General features: G+C 43.1%; 2 protein-coding genes across 2 annotated transcripts; both read left to right on the top strand.

The window, feature by feature from the left end:
- The first annotated feature begins 2376 nt into the window (after positions 1–2376).
- On the top strand, positions 2377–7289 carry LOC144581061 (uncharacterized). The gene is made up of 8 exons (XM_078363045.1): positions 2377–3414; positions 3661–3801; positions 4431–4571; positions 5594–5653; positions 5988–6128; positions 6363–6503; positions 6746–6886; positions 7132–7289. The coding sequence occupies exons 1-8, from the start codon at positions 3219–3221 to the stop codon at positions 7287–7289; spliced, it is 1119 nt and encodes a 372-aa protein (XP_078219171.1). The 5' UTR covers positions 2377–3218.
- On the top strand, positions 7185–19444 carry LOC144581106 (uncharacterized). The gene is given in 22 exon segments (XM_078363431.1): positions 7185–7661; positions 8292–8426; positions 8681–8821; positions 9072–9212; positions 9456–9596; positions 9846–9986; positions 10237–10377; positions 10624–10758; positions 12564–12698; positions 12954–13094; positions 13345–13485; positions 13732–13872; positions 14122–14262; positions 14511–14651; positions 14895–15035; positions 16062–16202; positions 17214–17354; positions 17600–17740; positions 18225–18359; positions 18720–18813; positions 19198–19244; positions 19247–19444. Coding segments are annotated over 22 exon segments (2856 nt in total). The 5' UTR covers positions 7185–7555; the 3' UTR covers positions 19342–19444.
- The last annotated feature ends 6622 nt before the right edge of the window (positions 19445–26066 follow it).

Below are 26066 nucleotides of genomic sequence, written 5' to 3'. Positions count from 1 at the left end.
CTGAACTGACCTTGAGTCCTGGCAATGAAGCCAACTTGTTCATGGTAGATAAGTTTTTTGATGTGCTGCTCGATTCAGTTGGCCAGTATTTTATTAAGGATATTTGCGTCATTGCTCATCAGGAACACCAGCCTGAAGTGTTTGTTGTTGCTGTATCGCTGCCAGATTTTGGTATCCGGATGATGCTGGTCTCCTAAAATGTAGTAGGAGTCCCTCCTTTTCAATTTTTTTATATAGTTTCAGTAGAAATAGTGCCAAATAGTACTTTTTAAGTAGGCAGGAGCATATTCTCGGGTTATCTTTTGATGGCAGGACCTTTTAGTTAACCTAGTATATCCTTCAATTTCATGTTTTATTTACCACCAATATTTCAAAGCACCTCCTGCCCCTACCTGGCTCCAAAATGAACATATTTGAGTCTCCATAAGGTTGGAGGTGGGAAAATTTACCTTTTCAATCGATGCTACCTTTCACTGTCTACATATATTATCTAATATAGTATTAATCAGTATTTGTTAATAAGTAACTTTCAACAACTAAAAAATAAAAAACGGTATTTGCTTTTTTTTGTCCCCTAACAAGGGCTGAGAGACAATTATGTGTACTACATTAGAGAGATAAGCATGTTTCTTGCCTTGGTTGATGAAAGCCACTCATTCCCCAATCACTCTGATTAATCATGACCGTACCATGTTTGACTTTGCATAACACCTTGTATTTTGCCTTCGCTTGTTTCACTGAAACTACATTAGAGTTGGCTTGCCTTTTCTGCGAGCATCGTGTGTGATGATGAATCTTTGACCTTTGGCTAAAACTTAATGATATAAATGCATGGCTGTGTATGCATATGAAGACTGTGACTTTGCAGTGGTTGTATTTGTCTTTAATGGAATATGTTCACTGATGTTTTTCAGCAAATGAGGAGTGACAAAGTAAATCAGGCTGCAAGAAGGCATCGAAGGAAACGGAGTCGTTCCAGAAAATCCAAGAGACGCTATTATTCTACGACAAGGCAGGGTACGTCCCGGTGGTTACACCAACAGGAAGCTGAGGGGAAATCCAATCTTTGGGCTTCAATCGTGTCAAAGGACATTTGTGGCCTTGTCCTTGAAGGATGAACAGATATGAGCACATTTGCAAGTGGAAGTGCAAGGTTCTAATTAGGTGCAACAATTTGCAGTTGCTGCAAGCGTGAGATGAACAAAGCAGGTTCCTGAGGCAGAAGGAGGTGGTGGGCACAACAAGAGGACAGGTCTGCTCACTTTCCACCTGTCCACACACTCCTCTCTAACCCAGTGCAGTATGGCTTCTTCTTAGTCTACTCCAATGAAAATATTGCCATCAAGGTCGCCATGTTTGCTGCACTTTGACATCAATTCCTCAGCAGCATGTGACACAGTTGTTTACGCCCTCCTGCACGGAAAACTTCTTGGGTCCCCAGACACCTGGATTTCTTACTCTGTTACTAAGGGCTCATTTTCCTTCTCGTTTTTTGTTTTTCTCCTCTTCCTTCCTACCTCTAAATATTTCAGGGCACCAAAACTTGATCCTAGCCTCTCTTCTCTTCAATATACTATCTCCATAGGTGATGTCATGCTGTCTTAGAATTTTAAATGATTCACACTACAAGAACTGTCACCATTAAACTTCTAGGCTACGACTTGCTCCTGAAATCCAAACTCATAAACAACTACACGTGTTGTATCTCTACAGGGTGTCTAATAGGCATCTACATTTCAACCAGCTCTGCAAGTTCAAATTTCTGACCTCCCTCTCTACAAAAATACTTTACTCACAGCCTTCACTGTTTCAGTTAAAGACACTGTCCATTAGGTGAAACATCCACAAAGGTGTAACAAGCAGCTGTTCACAGGTATGGGGGATTCAGAAGTCCTGGTTTTAGAGTTTTCAGCTGTCCACGGTACAAATAATCCCACCATGGCCTAGTTCAAGCTGTCGACATAAGGTCACTGAACCAGAATCAGGAAGAGTTGGCAGCATTCCGCTCCCATAGTCGGTTGCCTAACCCCTCCTGCACATCCCTGGTATACTTTTACTTAGTAGGTCACCCCAAAATACTTAAAGTCACTTATGATTTCTCTTATGATTCTTTTATTATTCTCTCATTTCCAATCTCTTATCAAGTTCAGCAGTCAATGCCCAGTATAAACTCTGCATCCCACCATTTCCCTCTATCCCTCCAGTGCACACTGCCGTGACCGCTGACCAAGGTAGTACAACATCTTCTTGGCTGTCTTTCTAATCTTCCCTCATCTGTAGCATACTCTCTAACCATGTGGCTAGAAAATTATGTCAGCAAGCCATTTCCTTCCTAAAACCCCATCCTCAACTCTCCCTCTCCTAACAATGGTCCCATCCATTTCCTCCTGGCTCTCTTTGCCTCTGTCTAACACCCTGTAGTGCCCGGTCCATTCCCACTCCAGCCCATACCCTTGGTCTCACCGCAATCTGGAACTCTCCCTCTGCCTCTGCACAGGAGGCTCTGCTTTTTCCTCCAAGCCCTGTCCAATGGCACTTCTTCAGATGGCTCTGCCCAAGGAGCCAGAGCCCCTGAGGCTCCCTCTGCTGCTGTCTCCCTCAGGCCTGTGGACTACTTCCCCGACACCAGCCCAATGCTGCTTGTTTCATTTGCTCATTGTGTATGTCCTGTCCGACTGCCCCGTAGTGATATGAGTCCCACAAAGGCAGGGACCGTTGCTCTCTGTCCTCTTTACTGCTGATCCCCAGCTCCTGGCATGCCGCCTGCCACAGACAATGAATAAATGAAACAGGTGACAGACCTGGAGTAAAAGGAATGTTACTTTTACAGACGAAAGGGGAGGATCTGTAGAATCACGTAAAAACTAGGGATGTGTGACGATGGAGTGGACATAAGAGTGTTCAACTCCAATAGCCACCTCTATTTTCTCAGATTATATGAGGTAGAAAGGAGGCAAGTTAACAAGGCCTCACTTAGTCTGGCTTTCCCGCTGCACACAGCATGGCATGTATAGGTGAACTATAAAAGCGATATCAAATGAGAATTGTAAAGGGCAGCAAGATGATACAAAATGATGATTGCAAGAAATCTGTGAATGTTTATTCTACTGTCGTACTTACTACATACCATCGTTATGCCAAGAGATACATACGTAGTTTTATTGTGTAATCTGACCTGATATGTGTTTCAATGTGGTAAGTCCTTCTGTCTCACCGGGATGATGGGACAAAACACACCTATCTTGCAACTGAGCCTCTTCAGTTGGTTTCCAGGTGCTAGCGTCACTCACAATGTCTGTGAAGAAAAGGTTAAAAATGGCCAACCAACACCCGATAATGTCTTTCCAACTGTTCCATCAGCGCTTATTAATATTACAGCAGCTGGTATTTCATCCCTGGGTTTCGGCGATCAGTGTAAGTTTGTTCACTTGTTGTACTGTCCTATTTGGTTTCCGTATACATTCATGGCGTCATGAGGGAAGATGGTAATTTTGTTGTATTATCTTTTCTGGCCTCAATTTTAGGGTTCTGAAATTGCTAACTGGTATGTCCTCCTCCTTTATGAGATAATTTCCTAGATACTGAGCATCCCAGGGGTATGCCTGTGCAGTTGATGTAATGCACATAACACACAGCTCAACCACTTCATTTGGTTTCCAGATGCTGCGGTGACTCACAACGTCCATGAAGAGAAGATGAATAACGGCCAACCAGCACCTCATACCGTCTTTTCAACTGCTCCACCAGGTCTTGGTAATTTGGCAGCCCCTAGAATTTCATCCACGAGGACCAGAGATCTGTGTATGTCTGCTTCTTTATTGTACTATCCTACCTGATTTCCATAAGCAGGCATATTTTCATGAACGGTAGAAGGTGGTTTTGTTTCATATTCTTTCCTAGCCTCCATTTGGGGGATATCACATGGCCACCTGGCATATTCTCTCCTGATTTTTTAGATAATTTTCTAGAAACTGAGCATCAGAGGGATATTCCTGTGGGGTTGACATAATGCACTTACTTCAGAGCTCAACCTCTTCACTTGGTTTCCACCTACTACCGTCAGTCACAATATCCGTGAAGAAAGGATGGAAAATGGTCAACTGCAACCAGATAGTGTCTTGTCAAATGCTCGGTCACAGCAGTTTTATATGACAGGAGCTGGTATTCTAGTGATGAGTACCAGAGATGTGTGTATGTTTGTTTATTAGATGTAGTATCCTACTACGATTCCATATGCATGCGCAATATGATGAAGAGAAGAAGGTGGTTTTGGGGAATTATCTTTCCCGACCTCAATTTGATGGAACTCGAATCATATGATGTCTGCTCCTGCTTTATCAGATAATTTCCTAGAAAGATCAGAGGGATATACCAGTGAGGTTGTCATAATGCACTTACCTCACAGCTCAACCTCTTTGTTTGGTTTTCAGATGCTACTGTCACTCAAAATGTCCATGAACAGAAGATGGAAAATGGCCAACCCCAAACTGATAAAGTCTTGTTAACTGTTCCACTATGCCTTGGTCATATGACTGCAGCTGGTATTCCATCCATGAGTATCAGGGATCTGTGTATGTCTTTTAATTAGTAGTACTGAATAGTTGGTTTCCCTAACATGCATATGTTCATGAATGGTAGAAGTCGGTTTTGTTGTATTTTCTTTCCTACTCTCAATTTGAGGGGTCTCAGATGGCCGCATATCATCCGTCCATCCGTCCTTCCTCCCTCCCTCCCTCCCTCCCTCCCTCCCTTCCTTCCTTCCTCCCGTTATCTCTCTTTTTTTCTTTCTCTCTCTCTCTTTTTTTTCTTTTTTCTTTCAAAACTGATTCTCACTCTCTCGCCCAGGCTGGAGTGCAGTGATGCTATCTCGGTCGCTGCAATCTCCACCTCCCGGGTTCAAGTGATTCTCCTGCCTCAGCCTCCTGAGTAGCTGGGATAACAGGCATGCACCACCACGCCCAGCTAATATTTGTATTTTTAGTAGAGACAGGGTTTCACCGTGTCGGCCAGGATGGTCTTGGTCTCGGACCTCGAGATCCACCCGCCTCAGCCTTCCAAAGTGCTGGGATTACAGACGTGAGCCACCGTGCCCAGCCATATCCTATCCTGTTTCTTAGATAATTTCGTAGAAACTCAGCATAAGAGGGATACACCTGTGGGACTGACATAATGCATTTACATCACAGCTCAACCTTTTCCTTTGGGTTCCAGATTCAACTGTTACTCAGAATGTCTATGAAAAGAAGATAAAAAAGGAACAAATGGCCCCTGATAGATCCCTGTCAACCGTTATAGAAGGGCTTATAAATTTCACAGGGGCTGGTATTCCACCCCTGAGTACTGGGGATCAGCATATGTTTGTTTACTAGTTATACTGTCCTACTGGGTTTCCGTATGCATGCAGTGACATGCAGGGAAGACGGTGGCTTTGTTTTATTATTGTTTCTGGTCTGAATTTCTGGCGTCTCATTTTCCACCTGATATTTCCTGCTTTATGGGTTAATTTAATAGAAACTGACCACCAGAGGGATATACCTGTGGGGTTGACATAATGCACTTTCCTCAGAGCTTGAACTCTTCATTTGGTTTCCAGATGCTACCATCACTCACAATATCAATGAAGAGAGAATGAAAAATGGCCAGCCCCAACCTGGTAACGTCTTGTCAACTGATTCCACAGGGCTTTGTAATATGGTATCAACTGCTATTCCGGCCATGAGTCCCAGAGATCGCTATATGTCCGCTTATAAGTTGTACTGTCCTACTTGCTTTTCATATGCATGCGTAGTGCCTTCTGAAGGGAAGCAGGTGGTTTTGTTGTATTATATTTTCTGAACTAAATCTGAGGGGCCCCAGATATATACACCACCTTATATATCCTCCTGCTTTATGAAATAATTTCATGGAAAGTGCGCATCAGAGGGATATACTTATGGTTTGGCCTAATGCACTTACCTCACAGCTCAACCTCTTCCTTTGATTTCCAGACGCTACCATCACTCACAGCGTCCATGAACAGAAGATGGAATATGTCCAACCAGCACCTGACAACGTGTTGTTGACACTTCAGCCAGGACTTATTAATATGGCAGGTGCTGGTATTTCATCCATGAGTACCAGGGATCTGGGTAAGTTTGTTTGTTAGTATTACTGTCTTACTTGGTTTCCATATGCATGTATAGTGTCAAAAAAGGTAGGAGGTGGTTGTGTTATACTATGTTTCCAGGCCTCAATTTCAGGGGTGTCAGATGGCAACCTGGTATATCCTCTGGTTTATGAGATAATTTCCTAGAAACTGAGCACAGATATACCTGTGGAGTTACCATAACACACTTACTCACAGCTCTTCATTTGGTTTCCAGATGCTACTGAAACTTATAATGTCCTTAAGGAGAAGATGGAAAAGGGCGAACCTCAACATGGCAACATCTCATCAATTGCTCCAATAGGACTTACTAATGTCGCAGGAGCTGCTATTCCAGCCATGAGTACTGATGGTCTGTGTATGTTCACTTTTTAGTTGGATTTTCCTACTTTGTTTCCATATGCATGTATATTGTCAGGAAGGGGAGATGGAGATCTTGTTGTATTATCTTTCTTGATATCAGTTTGAGGGGTCCCAGATGCCACTCTTGTCATCTTGATTTGTGCAAAAATTTCTCAGGAGCTGAACATCAGAGGGATATACCTGTGGGGGCGACATAATGCACCTACTCCTATCTTGACCTCTTCATTTGTTTTCCAGATGCCACCGTCAGTCACAATGTCCATGAACAGAGGATGGAAAATGCCCAACCGCAACAGGATAACGTCTGGCCAAATATTCTAGCATGGTTTAGTAATATGGCAGGAGGTGGTATTCCAGCAATGAGTACCAGGGATCTGTGTATGTTCATTTTTTACTTGTACTGTCCTCCTTGGTTTCCATATGCAGGCATAGTGCCATGAAGGGAAGAAGGTTGTTTTGTGAATTGTCTTCCTTGGCCTCAATTTGAGGAGCCGCAGATCATCATTTGATGTGTTCTTTTGCTTTATGGGATAATTTCCTAGAAACTGATCATCAGTGGGATATACCGGTGGCATTGACGTAATTCACTTACTTCAAGCTCAAAATCTTCCTTTGGTTTCCAGATGGTACCATCTCTCACAATGTACATGAAGAGAAGATGGAAAATGGCCCATCCCAAACTGGTAATCTCATGTCACCTGTTACACCACTGCTTGGTCATATGGTAGCAGCTGCTCTTCCATGCATGAGTACCAGGGATCTGTGTATGTCTCTTAATTAGTTGTAGTGTCATCACTGGTTTCCATATGATTGCATATTTCATGAAAGGTAGAAGGTGGTTTTATAGCATATACTTTCCTGGGATCAATTGGAGGGTTCTCACAGGGCCACCTGGCATATCCTCCCCTGCTTTATTAGATAATTTCCTAGAAACTGAGCGTCAGAGAGATAGACCTATAGGGCTGATATAATGCATTTAGCTCACAGCTCAACCTCTTCATTTGGTTTTCAGATGCTACCAGCATTCAAAATGTCTGCAAAGAGAAGATGGAAAATAACCACCCAACACCTAATAATATCTTGTCAACTGTTCTTCAAGGACTTCCTTATTTGGCAACAGCTGGTCTCCCAGCCATGAGCATGAGGGATCGGTGTATGTTTGCTTATTCATTTGGACTATCCTGCCTGGTTTTCATAGGCATGCCTAGTGTCCTGAATGGGAGAGGGTGATTTTGTTGTATTGTCTTTCGTGAGCTGCATTTGAGTGTTCTCAGATCGCCACCTGGCATATCCTCTCTGGCTTTCTGAAATAGTTTTCTATAAAGTGAGTATCAGGAGGATATACCTGTGGGTTAACATAATGCACGTAACTCAGAACTGAACCCCTTCATTTAATTTCCAGATGGTATGATCTCTCACAATGTCTGTGAGAAGATTAAAAATGCCCAAGCAGTACCCGATAAAACCTTCCCAGCTAGTTCCCCAGCACTTATTAATATGGCAGCAGCTGTTGTGTCATCCATGAGCAACAGAGATCAGTGTACCTGTGTGCAATTGGTTTACTATACTACTAGGTTTCCATATGCGTGCATAGTGTCATGAGGGAAGAATGTAGTTTTGTTGTACTATCTTTCCTGGCCTGAATCTTAAGTTTCTCAGAGTGCTACTTGGTATGTCCCACTTCTTTATGAGATAGTTTCCTGGATACTGAGCATCAGAGGGGTATGCTGTGGTTGACATAATGCACTTACCTCACAGCCCAGCCTTTTTTGTTGGTTTCCAGATGCTGCAGTCACTCACAATGTCCGTGAAGCGAAGATAAATAACGGCCAACGACTACCTGACAACGTCTTGTCAGCTGCTCCACCAGGTCTTGGTAATATGGCAGCAGCTGGAATTTCATCCACGTGGAACACAGGTCTGTGTAGGTCTCCTGTTTGTCTTACCGTCCTACTTGATTTCCCTAAGGAGGCATAGATCCATGAATGCTACAAGTTAATTTTATTGTATACACTTTCCTAGCATCAATTTGAGGGGTATCAGATAGTCACAGGGCATATCCAACCCTGCTGTCTTTGATAATTTCCTAGAAACTGAGGATCAGACGGATATACCTCTGGGGTTGACATAATATACTTACCTTACAGCTCAACCTCTTCATTTGGTTTTCAGATGCTACCATCACTCAAAATGCCCGCAAAGAGAAGATGGAAAATAACCAACCAACACCTAATAACGTCTTGTCAACTGTTCTCCAAGGTCTTCCTTATTTGGCAACAGCTGGTCTCCCAGCCATGAGCACCAGGGATCAGTGTATGTTTGCTTATTCATTTGGACTATCCTACTTGGTTTTCATAGGGATGCCTAGTGTCCTGAACGGGAGAAGGTGATTTTGTTGTATTATATTCTGTGAGCTGCATTTGAATGTTCTCAGATAGCCATCTGGCATATCCTCTTCAGCTTTATGAAATCGTTTTCTACAAACTGAGTATCAGGGGGATATGACTGTAGAGTTGACCTAGTACACATAACTCAAAACCGAAACTCCTGATTTCATTTCCAGATTCTAACATCACTCACAATGTCCATGAGGAGAAGATTAAAAATGCACAAACAGCACCCAATAATGTTTTCTCAGCAATTCCACCAGCACATATTAATATGGCAGCAGCGGGTGTTTCGTCCATGAGTACCAGGGATCAGTGTAAGTTAGCTCCCTTGGCGTACTGTCCTACTTGATTTCTATATGCATGTGTAGTGTCATGAGGGAAGAATACAGTGTTGTTGTACTATCTTTACTGGCCTCAACTTTACAGTTCTCAGACTGCTCCTTGGTATGTCCTTCTTTATGAGTTGATTTCCTCGATACTGAATATCAGAGGCGTATGCCTGTGCGGTTGACATAATGCATGAAACACACAGCTCAACCACTTCATTTGGTTTCCAGATGCTGCGATCACTCACAACGTCTATGAAGCAAAGATAAATAATGGCCAACTAGCACCTGATAGCATATTGTCAACTGCTCCACCAGGGCTTGGTAATTTGGCAGCAGCTGGAATTTCATCCACGAAGACCAGAGATCTATGTATGTCTGCTTCTTAGTTGGACCGTCCTACTGGGATTCCCTAAGGAGGCATTGTTTGATGAATGCTACAAGTTAATTTTGTTGGATATAGTTTCCTAGCATCAATTTGAGGGTTATCAGAGAGCCACGTGGCATATCCTACCCTGGTTTCTTTGATAATTTCCTAGAAACTGAGGATCAGAGGGATATAACTCTGGGGTTGACATAATGTACTTACCTTACAGCTCAACCTCTTCATTTGGTTTTCAGATGCTACCGTCACTCAAAATGTCCGCAAAGAGAAGATGGAAAATAACCAACCAACACTTAATAACGTCTTGTCAACTGTTCTCCAAGGACTTCCTTATTTGGCAACAGGTGGTCTCCCAGCCATGAGCACCAGGGATCAGTGTATGTTTGCTTATTCATTCGGACTATCCTACTTGGTTTTCATAGGCATGCCTAGTGTCCTGAACGGGAGAAGGTGATTTTATTGTATTATCTTCAGTGAGCTGCATTTGAGTGCTCTCAGATCGCCATCTGGCATATCCTCTTCCGCTTTTTGAAATCGTTTTCTAGAAACTGAGTATCAGGAGGATATACCTGTAGAGTTGACATAGTACACATAACGCAAGACTGAACCTCCTGATTTCATTTCCAGATTCTACCACCACTCACAATGTCCATGAGGAGATGATTAAAAATGCCCAAACGGCACCCAAGAATGTTTTCTCAGCTATTCCACCAGCACATATTAATATGGCAGCAGCGGGTGTTTCATCCATGAGTACCAGGGATCAGTGTAAGTTTGTTCACTTGGCGTACTGTCCTACTTGATTTCTATATGCATGCGTAGTGTCATGAGGGAAGAATACAGTGTTGTTGTACTATCTTTACTGGCCTCAAATTTACGGTTCTCAGACTGCTACTTCGTATGTCCTTCTGCTTTATGAGATAATTTCCTCGATTCTGAGCATCCGAGGGGTATGCCTGTGCGGTTGACTTAATGCACATAACGCACAGCTCAACCACTGCATTTGGTTTCCAGATGCTTCGGTCACTCACAACGTCCGTGAAGCGATGATAAATAACGGCCAACGAGCACTTTACAACATCTTTTCAACTGCTCCTCCAGGTCTTGGTCATAGGGCAGCAGCTGGAATTTCATCCACGAGGACCAGAGGTGTGTGTATGTCTGCTTCTTAGTTTTCCTGTCCTACTTGGTTTCCCTAAACAGGCATAGTTTGATGAATACTAGAAATTAATTTGGTTGTATATACTTTCCAAGCCTCAATTTTAGGGGCATCTTATGCACATTTAGCATATTCACCCCTGCTGGCTTTATGAAATAGTTTTCATATCCTCTCTGGCTTTATGAAATAGTTTTCTAGAACGTGAACACCAGGAGGATATACCTGTGGGGTTAACGTAATGCACATACCTCAACACTGAACCCCTTCATTTCATTTCCATATGGTGCGATCACTCACAATGTTTGTGAGGGAAGATTAAAAATGCCCATGCAGCACTCAATGAAACCTTCCCAGCTAGTCCCCCAGCACTTATTAATATGGCAGCAGCTGTTGTGACATGCATGAGCACCAGGGATCAGTGTACCTTTGTGCAATTGGTTTACAATCCTACTAGGTTTCCATGTGCGTGCATAGTGTCATGAGGGAAGAATGTAGTTCTTTTGTACTATATTTTCTTTTTTTTAAAAATTTTTTATTGGATTTTAGGTTTTGGGGTACATGAGCAGAGCATGGAAGACAGTTGCGTAGGAACACACATGGCAGTGTGCTTTTCTTTCCTTCTCCCCTTCACCCACATTTGGCATTTCTCCCCAGGCTATCCCTCCCCACCTCCCCCTCCCACTGGCCCTCCCCTTTTCCTCCCAATAGACCCCAGTGTTTAGTACTCCCCTTTCTGTGTCCATGTGTTCTCATTTTTCATCACCCGCCTATGAGTGAGAATATGCGGTGTTTCATTTTCTGTTCTTGTGTCAGTTTGCTGAGGATGACGTTCCCCAGATTCATCCATGTACCTACAAACGATACAAACTCATCATTTCTGTTTGCTGCATAATATTCCATGGTGTATATGTGCCACATGTTTCCAATCCAGTCTATTATCAATGGGCATTTGGGTTGATTCCAGGCCTTTGCTATTGTAAACAGTGCTGCAATGAACACTCGTGTACATGTGTCCTTATAGTAGAACGATTTATAGTCTTTTGGATATATACCCAGTAATGGGATTGCTGGGTCAAATGGAATTTCTATTTCTAAGGCCTTGAGGAATCGCCACACTGTCTTCCACAATGGTTGAACTAATTTACACTCCCACCAACAGTGTAAAAGTGTTCCTTTTTCTCCACAGCCTCTCCAGCATCTGTTGTCTCCAGATTTTTTAATGATCGCCATTCTAACTGGCGTGACATGGTATCTCAATGTGGTTTTGATTTGCATCTCTCTGATGACCAGTGACGATGAGCATTTTTTCATATGATTGTTGGCCTCATATATGTCTTCTTTCGTAAAGTGTCTGTTCATATCCTTTGCCCACTTTTGAATGGGCTTGTTTGTTTTTTTCCTGTAAATCCGTTTGAGTTCTTTGTAAATTCTGGATATCAGCCCTTTGTCAGATGGGTAAACTGCAAAAATTTTTTCCCATTCTGTTGGTTGCCGATCCACTCTAGTGACTGTTTCTTTTGCCGTGCAGAAGCTGTGGAGTTTCATTAGGTCCCATTTGTCTATTTTGTCTTTTGTTGCCCATGCTTTTGGTGTTTTGTTCATAAAGTCCTTGCCTACTCCTATGTCCTGGATAGTTTTGCCTCGTGGCCTCAATCTTAAGCTTCTCAGACTGCTACTTGGTATGTCCTTCTTCTTTATGAGATAATGTCCTAGATACTGAGCATCAGAGGGATATGCCTGTGACGTTCACAGGATGCACTTACCTCACAGCCCAGCCATTTCTGTTGGTTTCCAGATGCTGCAGTCACTCACAATATCCATGAAGTAAAGATAAATAACATCCAACTAGCAACTGACAACGTGTTGTCAGCTGCTCCACCAGGTCTTGGTAATATGGCAGCAGCTGGAATTTCATCCAGGAGGACCGGAGGTCTGTGTATATCTGCTTCTTAGTTGTACTGTCCTACTTGATTTCCCTAAGGAGGCATAGTTTGATGAATGCTACAAGTTAATTTTGTTGTATATAGTTTCATAGCATTAATTTGAGGGGTATCAGATAGCCACGTGGCATATACTACCCTGATTTCTTTGATAGTTTTCTAGAAACTGAGGATCAGGGGGATATACCTGTGCGGTTGACATAATGCACTTTCATCACAGCTCAACCTCTTCATTTGGTTTTCAGATGCTACCATCACTCAAAATGTCCACAAAGAGAACATGGAAAACAAGCAACCAACACCTAATAACGTCTTGTCAACTGTTCTCCAAGGACCTCCTTATTTGGCAACAGCTGGTCTCCCAGCCATGAGCACCAGGGATCAGTGTATGTTTGCGTATTCATTTGGACTATCCTACTTGGTTTTCATAGGCATGCCTAGTGCTCTGAAAGGGAGAAGGTGATTTTGTTGTATTATCTTTCATGAGCTGCATTTGAGTGTTCTCAGATGGCCTTCTGGCATATCATCTCTGATTTTATGAAATAGTTTTCTAGAAAGGGAGCATCAGGGGGATATACCTGTGGGGATGACATAATGCACTTAATTCAAAACTAAACCTTTTCATTTCGTTTCCAGATGCTACCGTCACTCACAGTGTCCATGAGGGAAATATTAAAAATGCTGAAGGAGCACCCAATAAAGTCTTCCCAACTGTTTCCCCTACACATATTAATATGGCAGCACCTGGTGTTTCATCCATGAGTACCAGGGATCAGTGTAAGTTTGTTCACTCGGTGTACTGTCCTACTTGGTTTCCACATGCATGCATAGTGTAAGCAGGGAAGAATGTAGTGTTGTTTTCCTGTCTTTCCTGGCCTCAATTTTAGGGTTCTCAGATTACTAGCTGGTATATCTTTCTTCTGTATGAGATAATTTCCTAGATACTACCCATCAGAGTGGTATACCTATGTAGTTGACATAATGCACTTACCTCACAGCAAAAGCACTTTGTTTGGTTTCCAGATGCTGCAGTCACTCACAATGTCCGTAAAGAGAAGATAAATAATGGCCAACCAGCAACTGATAACATCTTGTCAACTGCTCCACCAGGGCTTGGTAATATGGCAGCAGCTGGAATTTCATCCACGAGGACCAGAGATCTGTGTATGTCTGCTTCTTAGTTGTGCTGTCCTACTCGGTTTCCCTAAGCAGGCATAATTTCATGAATGGTAGAGGGTAACTCTGTTGTAAATGCCTTAGTAGCCTCAATTTGAGGGGTATCAGATGTCCACTTGGCATATGCACCCCTGCTTTTTCTGACGATTTCCTAGAAACTGATCATCAGAGGGATATACCAGTGCAGTTCACATAATGTATTTACTTCACAGCCCAACCTCTTCATTTGGTTTTCAGATGCTACCGTCCTTCAAAGTGTCCGTGAAGAGGAGCTGGAAAATAAGCAACCAACATCTAATAACGACTTGTTGACTGTTCTACAAACACTTACATTTTTGGCCACAGCTGGTCTCCCAGCCATGAGCACCAGGGATCAGTGTATGTTTGCTTATTCATTTGTACTATCCCACCTGGTTTTCATAGGCATGACTAGTGTCCTGAATAGGAGAAAGTGATTTTGTTGTATTATATTTCGTGAGCACATTTGAGTGTTCTCAGATGGCCATCTGGCATATTGTCTCTGGCTTTTTAAAATAGTTTCCTAGAAACTGATCATCAGGGGGATACACCTGTGGGCTGACATCATGCGCTTAAATCAAAACTTAACGTCTTCATTGTCTTTCCAGATTCTACCATCACTCACAACGTCCATGGGGAGATGATTAAAAATGCTGAAGCAGAACCCAATAATATCTTCTCAACTATTCCCCCAGCACTTATTAATATGGGAGCAACTGGTTTTTCATTCATGAGTACCAGTGATCAGTGTATGTTTCTTCACTCGATATACTGTCCTACTTGGTTTCTATATGCATGCACAGTGTCATGAGGAAAGAATCTAGTGTTGTTGCACTATATTTCCTGGCCTGAATTTTAGGGTTCTCAGATTGCTACCTGCTATATCCTTCTCCAAGTGATAATTTCCTAGATGCTGAGCATTTGAGGGCTATGTCTGTGTGGTTTCCATAATGCAAGTAACTCACAGCTCAACCATTTCATTTGGTTTCCAGATGCTGCAGTCACGCACAGCGTCCGTGAAGAGAAGAGAAGTAACAGCCAACCGGTACCTGATAACGTCTTGTCAACTGCTCCACCAGGGCTTGGTAATATGGGAGCAGCTGGAATTTCATCCAGGAGGACCAGAGATCTGTGTATGTCTGCTTCTTAGTTGTGCTGTCCTACTCGCTTTCCCTAAGCAGGCATAATTTCATGGATGGTAGAGGGTAATTTTGTTGTACATACTTTCCTGGCCTCAATATGAAGGGTATCAGAGGGCAACTTGGCATATCCACCCCTGCTCTCTTTGATAATTTCCTAGAAAGTCAGCATCAGAGGGATGTACCTGTGGGGTTGAAATAATGCACTTACCTCACAGCTCAACCTCTTCATTTGATTTTCAGATGCTATAGTCAATCTCAATGTCCATGAGGAGAGGATGGAAAATGGCAAATCCGCAACCGCATAACATATAGTCAAATGTTCCTTCAGGGCTTACTAGTATGGCAGGAGCTGCTCTTCTGGCCACGAGTACCATACAACTGTGTATCTTCTCTTATTAGTTGGATTTTCCTATTTGATTTCAGTATATGCTCATAGTGTCATAAATGGGAGAAAGTGGTTTTGTTGTATTCTCTTCCTTAAGTGCAATTTGAGGGGTCTCAGAACACTGCCGTCGTGTCTTCCTGCTCCATGCAATAATTTATTAGAAGCTCTGCATCATAAGAGTATACCTGTGTGTTTAAATAAGGCATTTATTTCACAGCTTGACCTGGTCATTTTGCTTCCAGATGCTACCACGCCTCACAACATCCGTGAGGAGAGGATGGAAAATGCCCAACTGCAATTTAGTAACATCTTGTTAACTTTTCCACCAGGGTGTATACACATGGCAGCAGCTGGTATTCTAGCCATGAGTACCAAGGATCTGTGTATGTTTGTTTATAAGTTGGAATGTCTCACTTGGTTTTCATATGTATGCATAGTGCCATCAAGGGAAGGAGGTTGTTCAGTTGTACCTTCTTTCGTGAGCTCAATTTGAGTGTTCTCAGATCGCCACCCAGCATATCCTCTCCTGCTGCATGAAATATTTTCCTAGAAACTGAGAGTCAGAGGGATATACCTGTAGGGTTACCATAATATACTTACCTTACAGCTCAACCTCTTCATTTGGTTTCCAGATGCTGCAGTCACTCACAATGTCCATGGAGAGAAGATGAACAATGGTCAAAGAGCACCTGAGAACTTCTTGTCATCCATTACACCAGGGCTTATTAATGTATCAGGAGCTGGTACTCCACCCATGAGTACCAGGGCTCAGTGTATGTTTCCTGGTTGTTTCTGCTTGGTTTCCTACTTGGTTTCCATAATCATGCAGGGTCATACATCAAACAAGGTCGTTTTATTATATTATCTTTTGTGAGCTCATTTTGGGAGGTCTCAGATAGCCACCTGGTATATCCTTCTGCTTAATGAGATCATGTTCTAAAAACTGAGCATCAGAGGTATATACCTGCAGGGTTGTTGTAATGCACTGACCTCACAGCTTGACGTCTTCTCTCGGTTTCCAGTTGCTACTGTCACTCATAATGTCCGTGAAGAGAAGATGGAAAATGGCCAACAAGCACCTGATAACATTTTGTCAGCTGTTCCTCCAGGGCTTATTAACATGGCAAAAGCTGGTATTCCAACCATGAGTAGCAATGATCTGTATATGTTAGCTTATAAGTTGGATTGTCCTCCTTGGTTTCCACATGCATGCATGGTGTCAGGAAAGGGAGGAGGCAATTTTGTTGTATTATCTTTTGTGACCTGAATTTAGGGTTTTCAGAACACCGCCTGGCCTGTCCTCCTGCTTTATGCAATGATTTCCTAGAAACTGAGCATCGGGAATATACCCGTAGGGTTGACATCATGTATTTTTCTCACAACTCATCCTCTTCATTTGGTTTCCACATGCTACCATCACTCACAATGTCGGTGAAAAGAAGATAAAAAACAGCCAACTAGCACCTGATAACTTCCTGCCCACTGTTACACCAGGGCTTAATAATTTGGCAGGAGCTGGTATCATAGCAAGACTACGAGGGATCTGTTTACTAGTTGTACTTCCTACTTGGTTTCCATATGAATGCATAGTGTCATAAAGAGAAGAAGGTGGTTTTGTTGTATTATCTTTTGTTAGCTTAGTTTGAGGGTTTTCAGATCGTCACCTGGCACATCATCTCCTGCTTTATGGCATAATTTCCTTGAAACTTAGCCTCAGTGGAATATACCCGGGGCTTCACATAATGCACGTACCTCACACCTCCTCCTCCTCACTTGATTTCCAGATTCTTCCATCACTCACAATGTCCATGAAGAGAAGATAAAAAACGGCCAACCAGCAACTCAAAACTTCTTGTCAAATCTTCCATCAGGACTTCCTAATATGACAGGGGCTAGCATCCTAACCATGAGTACCAGGGATCTGTGTATGTTTCCTTATAAGTTGTGTCCTACTTGATTTCCATATGCGGGCATAGTGTCATCAAGGGAAGAAGGTGGTTTTGTTGTATTATCTTTTCTTGCCTCAATTTCAGGGTTCTCTGGTTGCCACCTGGTATATACTCATGCTTTATGGGATAATTTTCTAGAAACTGAGCATGAGCGGGATATACCTGTGGGGCTCTCATTATGCACTTAACCTCACAGCTCGGCCTCTTCATTTTTTTTCCAGATGCCACCGTCTCTCACAATGTCCATGAGAAGAAGACGAATAATGGCCAACAAGCACCTGATAACTCATCATCAGCGGTTCCACCAGGGCGTAGTAATCTGTCAGGAGCTGGTGCTTCATCCAGGAGTAGCAGGGATCTGTGTATGTTTGTGTATTGGTTGTACTGTCCTACTTGGTTTCTGTATGCATGCATAGTGTCCAGCAGGGAAGCAGGTGGTTTTGTTGTATTGTCTTTTTTGAGCTCAGTCCGAGGGGTCTGGTATCGCCACCTTGTATATCCTCCTGCTTTCTGACATAACTTCCTCGAAACTGAGCCTCCGAGGGATATACCTGTGGGAGTGACATAATGCACTTACCTCGCAGCTCAATTTTTCCATTTGGATTCCAGATGCTACTGTCATTCATGATATCCAGAAGGAGATAGAAAATGGTCAGACCCCACCTGATGGCTTCCTGTCAGATTCTGCTCCCCCAGAGCTTATAAATATGACAGGAGATTGTATGCAACCCAACACATTAGATTCTTTGTCTTACAACTGCACTAGTCTCAGCAAAGATAAGCTGCTTTACAAACCTGATAGTAACGAATTTGTGGTAGGAGCCCAAAACTACCGTGTCTCTGCAGGTGATTCACCAGTCACAGGAAGGTCTCCGGTGGAAACTGTGCCAAATACAGCACGAATATCTCCTGCTATGGCAAAGAAAGTTAATGATGATATAAAACATCAATTGATGAAAGAAGTTCGAAGGTGTGGGCGAAGTAAGTAGTGCAAGAATGTCTATCAATGAAAGCCTGAGAAGTCTTTCATTCTATGATTTAGAACACAATTATGCTGCCCCTTGAGCTCATTGTTTGGCTAAATTGGATCTGTCTGTAATTTAGCAGGGCTTCTATTTAATTTCACTGAAAATTTCAAATACATCTGCTTAGGTGTTTTTCTTTGTTAGTGTTCACAATAGTTTCCTTAGTAATATACTGATGTGATTTAAGCATTCAAAACACAAACACTGTGTAACATTGTAGCCCATAAAAAATGTATACTGCGGTAGTGGATGCAATGAGATTGAAGTATATTTCATTTTCATAATTTTAGAAATACTAACTTTTTAATACCTTCAGATTATGAAAGAATTTTCATTTTGCTTGATGAAGTACAAGGATCTATGGAAGTCAAGAAACAACTTGTTAAATTTGCCATTAAGGAAGCAGCAAGGTGGGTGCCAAAAGGAAACTCTTCTATTGTTTTAAGCACTTGTGCGCAGTTTGGGACAGGAGCAGGAAGAAATCATGCCTTGTTCTTCCTAATCCCTGGCCCTCAGTCATAGTTCATGCTATTTCCCCAAGCATTTAGGTTGATATTTTCTTATTCTAACCCCTTTTTCCAATGCCATGGAGCCTTCCAAATTTATGATAATCTGGGAGTGGGTGTGGGCCCTCAGGTGACTCACTTGGTCTTTTTCTAGTTTGTATTTTCCATGAGCATGCATTTTCTATCTGCATGTACATTGTAAAGTCTGTTTTGTATCCACTACTACCTCTTACATATCACAGATGCCGTGGGTATCCTCTGGTTAATGGAATACCTCTTTCATTTCAGGCTTAAAAATTTTGCCTTAATTCAGCAACTCAAGAAGGTGCTAAAAGAGTAGATTCCCACTGCCATCTCAGCAAAGTTAAGCACATGAGAAAAAATAATTGTGTTAATGCAAATACCAAGGAGAAACAAGGATATGTGCTGTAAAGTGGTGTACGTCATTGCTGAAGCTTCCTGTAATTTTGAAGTGAAGAAAATTCCCTTCCTGAAGCTAAGAAAAGATGGAGCTTTTGAAATTTAGTAAATTTCTGTTAGTAAAAGCTAGACTTTTGTGGTTTGTTTGTTGGTTTATTCTTCCACCTGAGGAGGGATACGAGTTGATAAATCACCAATGTATTTAGTATTACGGTCATGGTTTCTGCATAGTTGTAGCCGGTATTTATAACTGCCTTCGTTCACTACCCATTTTTCATTCCCTTTGCCCTGAGATAGTATGTCATCTGGTCATGGTGCTTGACCTGGCAGGATGACTCAAACCTTCCTCACTGAACAGTCTGAAGGACCATTAGATACCTGCCTGGATTGGGTTGCTGTACTTTTCCATTAAGTGTAATCAGAAAACATGGGAGGACTAAGAAGCTCTCTAGACACAGCAGACATACTCCTTTTTAGCTCCTGGTGTAGTGCAACTAATCCCCCTTTGATCGTCAGGTTCATCATCCCAAGCCAGTGGATGACCCCCTCCTTTGCCTCTAGATGGAAAGTGATGAAGAGACCAAAAGGGCCAGCTGGCAGTATGAATGTCTTTTCAATGGAATCACTGTTGTGTCCCTTGGTGAAAGCATTTCTTCCTTTGGAAATAAGACTTCTAGTTCAGCAGAGCCTAACGTCAGGAGAATAGGAAACGTTTTTGCTAGTGGGTCACTGGGGTATAGAGTATGAGTAGAGACACCCCCAGTTATACCCCTTGAATCTAGGACCAAGAATCCTGACTATGGGAAAGAAAGCAAACTGTGTTGGATGCAAATATACAGCAAACACTGCTTCCTAAGTGATTTCTCAGATCTGCAAGACATTGCCACCTAGCTTGCACTATAACTGAGTTCCACAAGTCCATTGCACAGTTCTGTTGATCCAGTCATCTTCAGATAATGTGGGACAGCTCGGGAGCCTGACTTGGAGGTCAAGGCCAATGTGGGTAAGCCAATACCACCTTAAAATAAAACCTGATAGAGGATAAGAGAATATAAATATTAAGACCAGTGAATTCCTATGAGGGTGGGCCCATCGCTACACTTTATTATCTGTGAGTGCCTTGTGTGGAATACCCTGGTGGTAAATAAGGCGTTTTTTCTAACTGCACAAATGTTGATTTTCTCAAATTACTGTGGGTGGAAATGAAGATCCATAGTCAGTATACGTGTCTATTTGAGTAAGAACACAGCCCTGTCCCTTCTATATTGAAAGTGGTCCAATGTAAGCACCTGCCATCTGGTAGCTAGCTGATCACCCTGGAGACAGTTGCCATATAAGAGACTCAGTGTTGCTCTCTGTTTCTGGCAGATTGTACACTCAGCAATGACTATGTTACAGAATTTTGTTCCTTAGTTCAGCTGAAACTGAGTTCTTGTCACATGACCAGGAAAGATTAAGTTCACGCACACATTACAGGGTGAGGAGGGGAATGTGTCGGTTGAAAAGGAAAATTAGGGAGGAAAGAACTCTCAGCAAAGCGAGAGGGAATCCTGCTAACAGGCCCCCACCTCCCAGATTGTTTCTGTGCCATCACACAGAAACCGAAGAGACCAGGCTCCCCATTGCCACTCCTGCACGAGACACAACTTTCCCATGGCTCTACCCTCTTCCCCCGGGTACCCGGCAGCATTAATGAGAAAGACTCAGTTGGGAAAGGGCAAGCAAACAGTGACAATCCTTTTTCTGGGTTGTGGGTTTCATTCAAGACCAGCAGTCTGGTTTTTCAACCTTCAGGCCGTTTTAGGCTTGAAAGTGGAGTTTAGCCAGGGACCCTTGGCTGTCTGATGTCTCTATCGACTGTAGCCAGGTTGGCCTTGGTGAGTGGAAGTCCATGCCTCTGAAGCATAATCTCTATCCCTGTCACTTTGGCCACTTTGTGAGCTCATGAGGCTGTGACACAAGTGTTGGGGAGAGAGGCTGATTAATATTTAGATAATAGGTACCTTATCCTTCAGATTATTAAACTTCTGCTCTGCTGAGGTTACCCTTTGGTGAGAACTCTCATGAGACTCAAATATCTTCACATTGAAAGTCCACTCGGACAGGTCTGTCCACATATTTTTCCCCAGACCTCCTTGTCACAGATTTTCAATCATGTGTCCTCAAAGTCCCTAATCATTCGGCCAATAAATGAGACACAGCCTGTACAAGGATACACACTTAAAAGTCTGGCCATCTCTCCTCCACACAGGAGCAATGCTCAAAGTTCTTTCCTCTGGGAGGATTTCCCTTCTCTACTGTCCTTCAGGGCTATCCCAGTTGGTCCTGTCGTAATGCTGCTGCCCACTTCTGGCTTGCGTGGTTGGCAGGCATTATGAACGGACTGAATATGTGTGACCTCTGAGAATTCATACGATGAAACCCTAAATCCCAATGGGATGATATTTGGAGGTAGACTGTTTGGGAGGTCATTAGGTTTAGATGTGGTCATGATGGTTGGGTCCCTATGATGAGATTAACGCCCTTCTAATTAGAGAAAAGAGAATTTGTTCTTCCATGCCTCTTCAAAATGTAAGGATATAGCAAAGTGGCTGACTACAAGCCAGGAAGAGGACCCCCACCAGAATTTGAGCACGCTGGCATCCTGATCTTGGACTTCTAACCTCCAGAACTATGAGAAAGAAATGCCTGGTGATGAAGCCACCCAGTCTGTGGTATTCTGTGATAGCAGCTGGAGCTGACTGAGACAGCTGTAGTCTGATTCCCCAGATTCCCATCTCCCGGATACTCAATCAAGCACTAATCCTAATACTGCTATGGTGGGATTTTGCCGGAGAATTAAGGGGTCAAGTCAGTTAACCTTGAGACATGAGTGTGGTGTGGCTGGGCCAGACCTGGCAGCGGAATCCTTGAAAAGTAGAGCATTTTCATCACACAGGAGCAGAAGAAGAGCTAAGAGAGTCAAAGCACAAGAAGGATGTGACACAGCAGGCCCTCTTTGAGGATAAAGCAGTGCTCCCGAGAAGGTATAGGGTGGCTCTAAGCGTTTAAAGCAGTCCCTGGATGACAGCCAACCAAAACATGGGATCCACACTCCTACCACCTTAAGGAACTAGATCTAAATGAGCAATAACCTGAATAAGCTCGGAAGTGGATTATTCCACAATCTCCACATTAGCACCCAGCCGGCCCATTTAGAGTTGGCCTTGGGAGAGACTCAGCAGAGAGGCCGGTTGAGCCTTCCTGGTCTTGACTTGCAGAACTGTGGATAATACACGTGTGTTGTTTTAGGCCGATTAATGTTCTTCTAATGCTGTTTCCTGCTGAGTGGGGCATTCTCCCTGCCTAGCCTGGGCCCTAACGTCTCTTCCTGCCTGATCCTACGGGGTGGGAACCACATGTTTCACTGGACTGGTGGGCAAGACATGAGATAGCTCATTAGCAACCCAAGGTTGAAAACCTTGCAAGACCATCATATGGACCTGGAGAAGCTGTAAGCAAGAGAGTAAGAAATCAGCATTTTAAACACACTGGGACAAAAAGTCAAAGCTAAAAGTATGTTAACGACTGGCAATGTTAAAGGGAGCAGAGCAGACAATAGCTAATGCTTCCAGTTCCCATGGAAGTTCCTAAAGTGTTCATTTCGTTTGCCTGGGTGATGACATTTCTGATATTTTCTTGGGCTAAACCAGACTGATTGATGTAAAAAGAGCATTCATCTCTCACATACCAACGTGTGTCTTTGACCGTCTGTGAGAAGATTGAAGGCTTTTCGGTTTTGTCGGACTATAATGGCTAGGGAGTCCAGCTGCTGTTGAAGTGTAGGGTGGCCCTCTGCCGTACGTGGGAGGGCCACCGTCATCTCCTCAAACCGGTTATGCTGGATGTCGAGGCTCTACCTCCCGTAGCTGACCATGATAATCCCCATAGAGAGGGCAGTAGTAAACTTAAGGGAATACAGGGTCTTGCTGGGAGCTGAATCTTGCTACGCTGGTACACGGGGAAAGGGAGAGACGTGTTAGCCCATGTGAAAGTTAGATAAGGGAAACGTAAGTGATAGAGCATCGCCCCTTCCACAGTGGGTAATTGTAGATATGCTGAAGATCCTCAAACCCCCAAAATTTGTTTGATGCTGAAATTTCTGCTGCAAAAGTATTTTGCATTAAAGTGGTGAAAGCAGTGGAGGGCCGATAAAAGGGGTCTCCCGTTTTCTGGCGTATAATTGAAAGTTTCTGTGCCGCTAAGTCGGCAGTGGTTACTGGACCCGTTAATGAATGGTAGAGTTCAGTGGCGGCATTAGTAAGATCTTTCAGTGGACTTCCCCTTTTAGGGTTGGACCACAGGCAGAGTTATCTTTAGACAGGCTATGTTGAGAGTCCCTGGGGGATGCGTTGAGATGGGGCGAACAAGGGCTTTTCATGCAAGGATGGCCTCAGCAAAACCTAGAGGTTGTAGCTTTGTTGACAGGAAATAGAGGTGGTGCCAGTCCAGGGACATCATAGAGCAAAAAAATTGGTTTCCTGGGTGAGGTGTCCACTTATTAGTTTAGTTCCTGCAGATGCATTGACTCAGATAGGTGACCCGGTGACAAAGTTTCAGCTACACTGTCTGTCCTGGAGTTCTACGAAAGTGGGAGCACTGGCATGATTACTGTAAAGGCAGAAGGGGAACTGCTCTGGATAAAAGGTATGTAGGAAAGCACTTTTTCCTTTTGGGACATTTGAACTACTGTTGATAATTAAGAGGAGGAACTTAAGGAACCCATGACTTGATGCAACAAAATCCCTTGGAATTGACTGTTGGGCCTGACATCCCCATTCTTTGGTCCAGTGAGTTTGCCCCTGGAGATGTGCTGGGATGCCAGGCCAGTCTTCTAAGGATCCAGGTCTGGCATATCCCCAGTTTCGGTAGTTACGCAAAGTCAACAAGGTTAAGTTTTGGGTTTGTTTTTTTTTTGTAATAGGTGCTTGTTTTAGCACATTCCTCAATGTTGTTCAGTACCGTGACTCATTGACAAGTGACTGAAACCCTGTTAGCATGGATTGGGCCCAGAAAAAAGAGAAAATTCTCTCATCCTACACCGGTGGTCTCATGTGTAGTTCCCTGTGACCAGTAGACTAGATAATAAAAAACATCATAACTGATTTTCATTTGTTACTTCCGAATATGCAGGCACCACATGTATTAGTTTGTTACTGCGGCAAAAGAATCATCCCCCATTTAGCAGCTTAGAACAATGCAAATATATAAGCAGTTCTGTAGATCAGAAATCCAGGCTGTCTGGATATGATTCTCTGCTTAGGGTCTCACAAAATCAAAGTAAAGGTATCAACCAGGCTGGTGACTAATTGAAGACTCAGAGAGAAAGTCTTTTCAAGCTCATTTGGGTTACTGGCAGGTCTAACTTCTTAAAGTTGTAGAACTGAGGTACCCATATACTTGTGGTCTCCGCCGAGGCCACAGTAAGCTACTTGACCCACATCCATACCTCCTTAGGTGCACCCCGCTATCTTTTAAGCAGTCATGGCACATCATGACTATGGTGGCTGAGACAGAGGTTGTTCATGGGCTTGGCAACACTAACTTTCATTTACCAGGTCCACGTCACTACAGTAACTGCTGACTATTCCACCTGCTAGCTGCAGAGACCAATGCTGATTCCCCAGTATTGCACCATGTCCCAGACTGGTCAGTCAGCTTCCAGGTGGCACGCTGATTACTTTGGTCTGCTTCCACAGGTAAAGGGGCATCACTTTGATCTTCCTCAAATAGACTTTTCTTCTGCATAAGGATTTTCATTCCTACCCACGGCGCTTCAAGAAAACCAACACTGTGGTATTAGGAAAGGCTGTAACGAAAGGCTGTATCAACTCTCGTGGTATCCCATACTGCACCAGTTTTAAACATGCAACTCACTTTACAGGAAATGAATATGGCAATGAGATCATACTAATGCATTACCCGAGTCTCCTGATGTTCTTCCCCATGCTGAAATGGTTGGCTCAATAGTACAGTGCAATGATCTTTTAAAACCTGAGATTTAGGAATGCCTTCCCGGCAGTGCCTTGGGGGCTTGGCTGACAGTCTAGGAGGTGGCAATGCTGTATCGCAGCATCAAGTATATGGAACTATTTTTCCTATAGCTACATCTATGTCCTCAAGAATGAAGGAGGCAATATGCAGGCCTCTCTCACTGTTACTCCTGGGTATCTAGTAGCAAAATTTTGCTTGTGCTGCAAAACCAAACTTTGATATCAAGAAGCAAACTTTTGGCTCTGCTGCACTAGAGGTATTAGTTACGAATTGAGAAATTTTTTCAACAGGGGAACCAAAAATGATTCCATTGAATTGGAAGTTGTGTCTACAAGCTGACCACTTTGAACTCTTCATTCATCTGAACTAAGAGACTGGCTTGAGGGGATCCACTACTGGCTCGGCTGATGGAAAGTAAAAAACAAAAACAAAACAAACTAAAACGGATATTGGGTTCCTACTAGACCAGGGGCTAAGGAACACTATGCCTGACATATCTAGAGAGCTTCTTAGTACTCCTGTGTTTTATGATCAGAGTTAATGAAAAATTACAGCAACGCCATCTAGGCAGGACATCTAATGGTTCAGACTGTTCAGTAATGAAGGTTTGAGTCATCCTGCCAGACAAAGCACCATGAGCAGCTGACATGCCATCTCAAGGCAAAGGGAATCAGAAATGGGGAGTGAAAGAAGGCAGTTATAAA

This window comes from Callithrix jacchus, chromosome X, assembly GCF_049354715.1.
Source record: "Callithrix jacchus isolate 240 chromosome X, calJac240_pri, whole genome shotgun sequence".
Lineage (NCBI taxonomy): Eukaryota > Metazoa > Chordata > Mammalia > Primates > Cebidae > Callithrix > Callithrix jacchus.
Note: the sequence above shows the minus strand (reverse complement) of the source record. Positions and strands in the feature narration are given on the sequence as shown.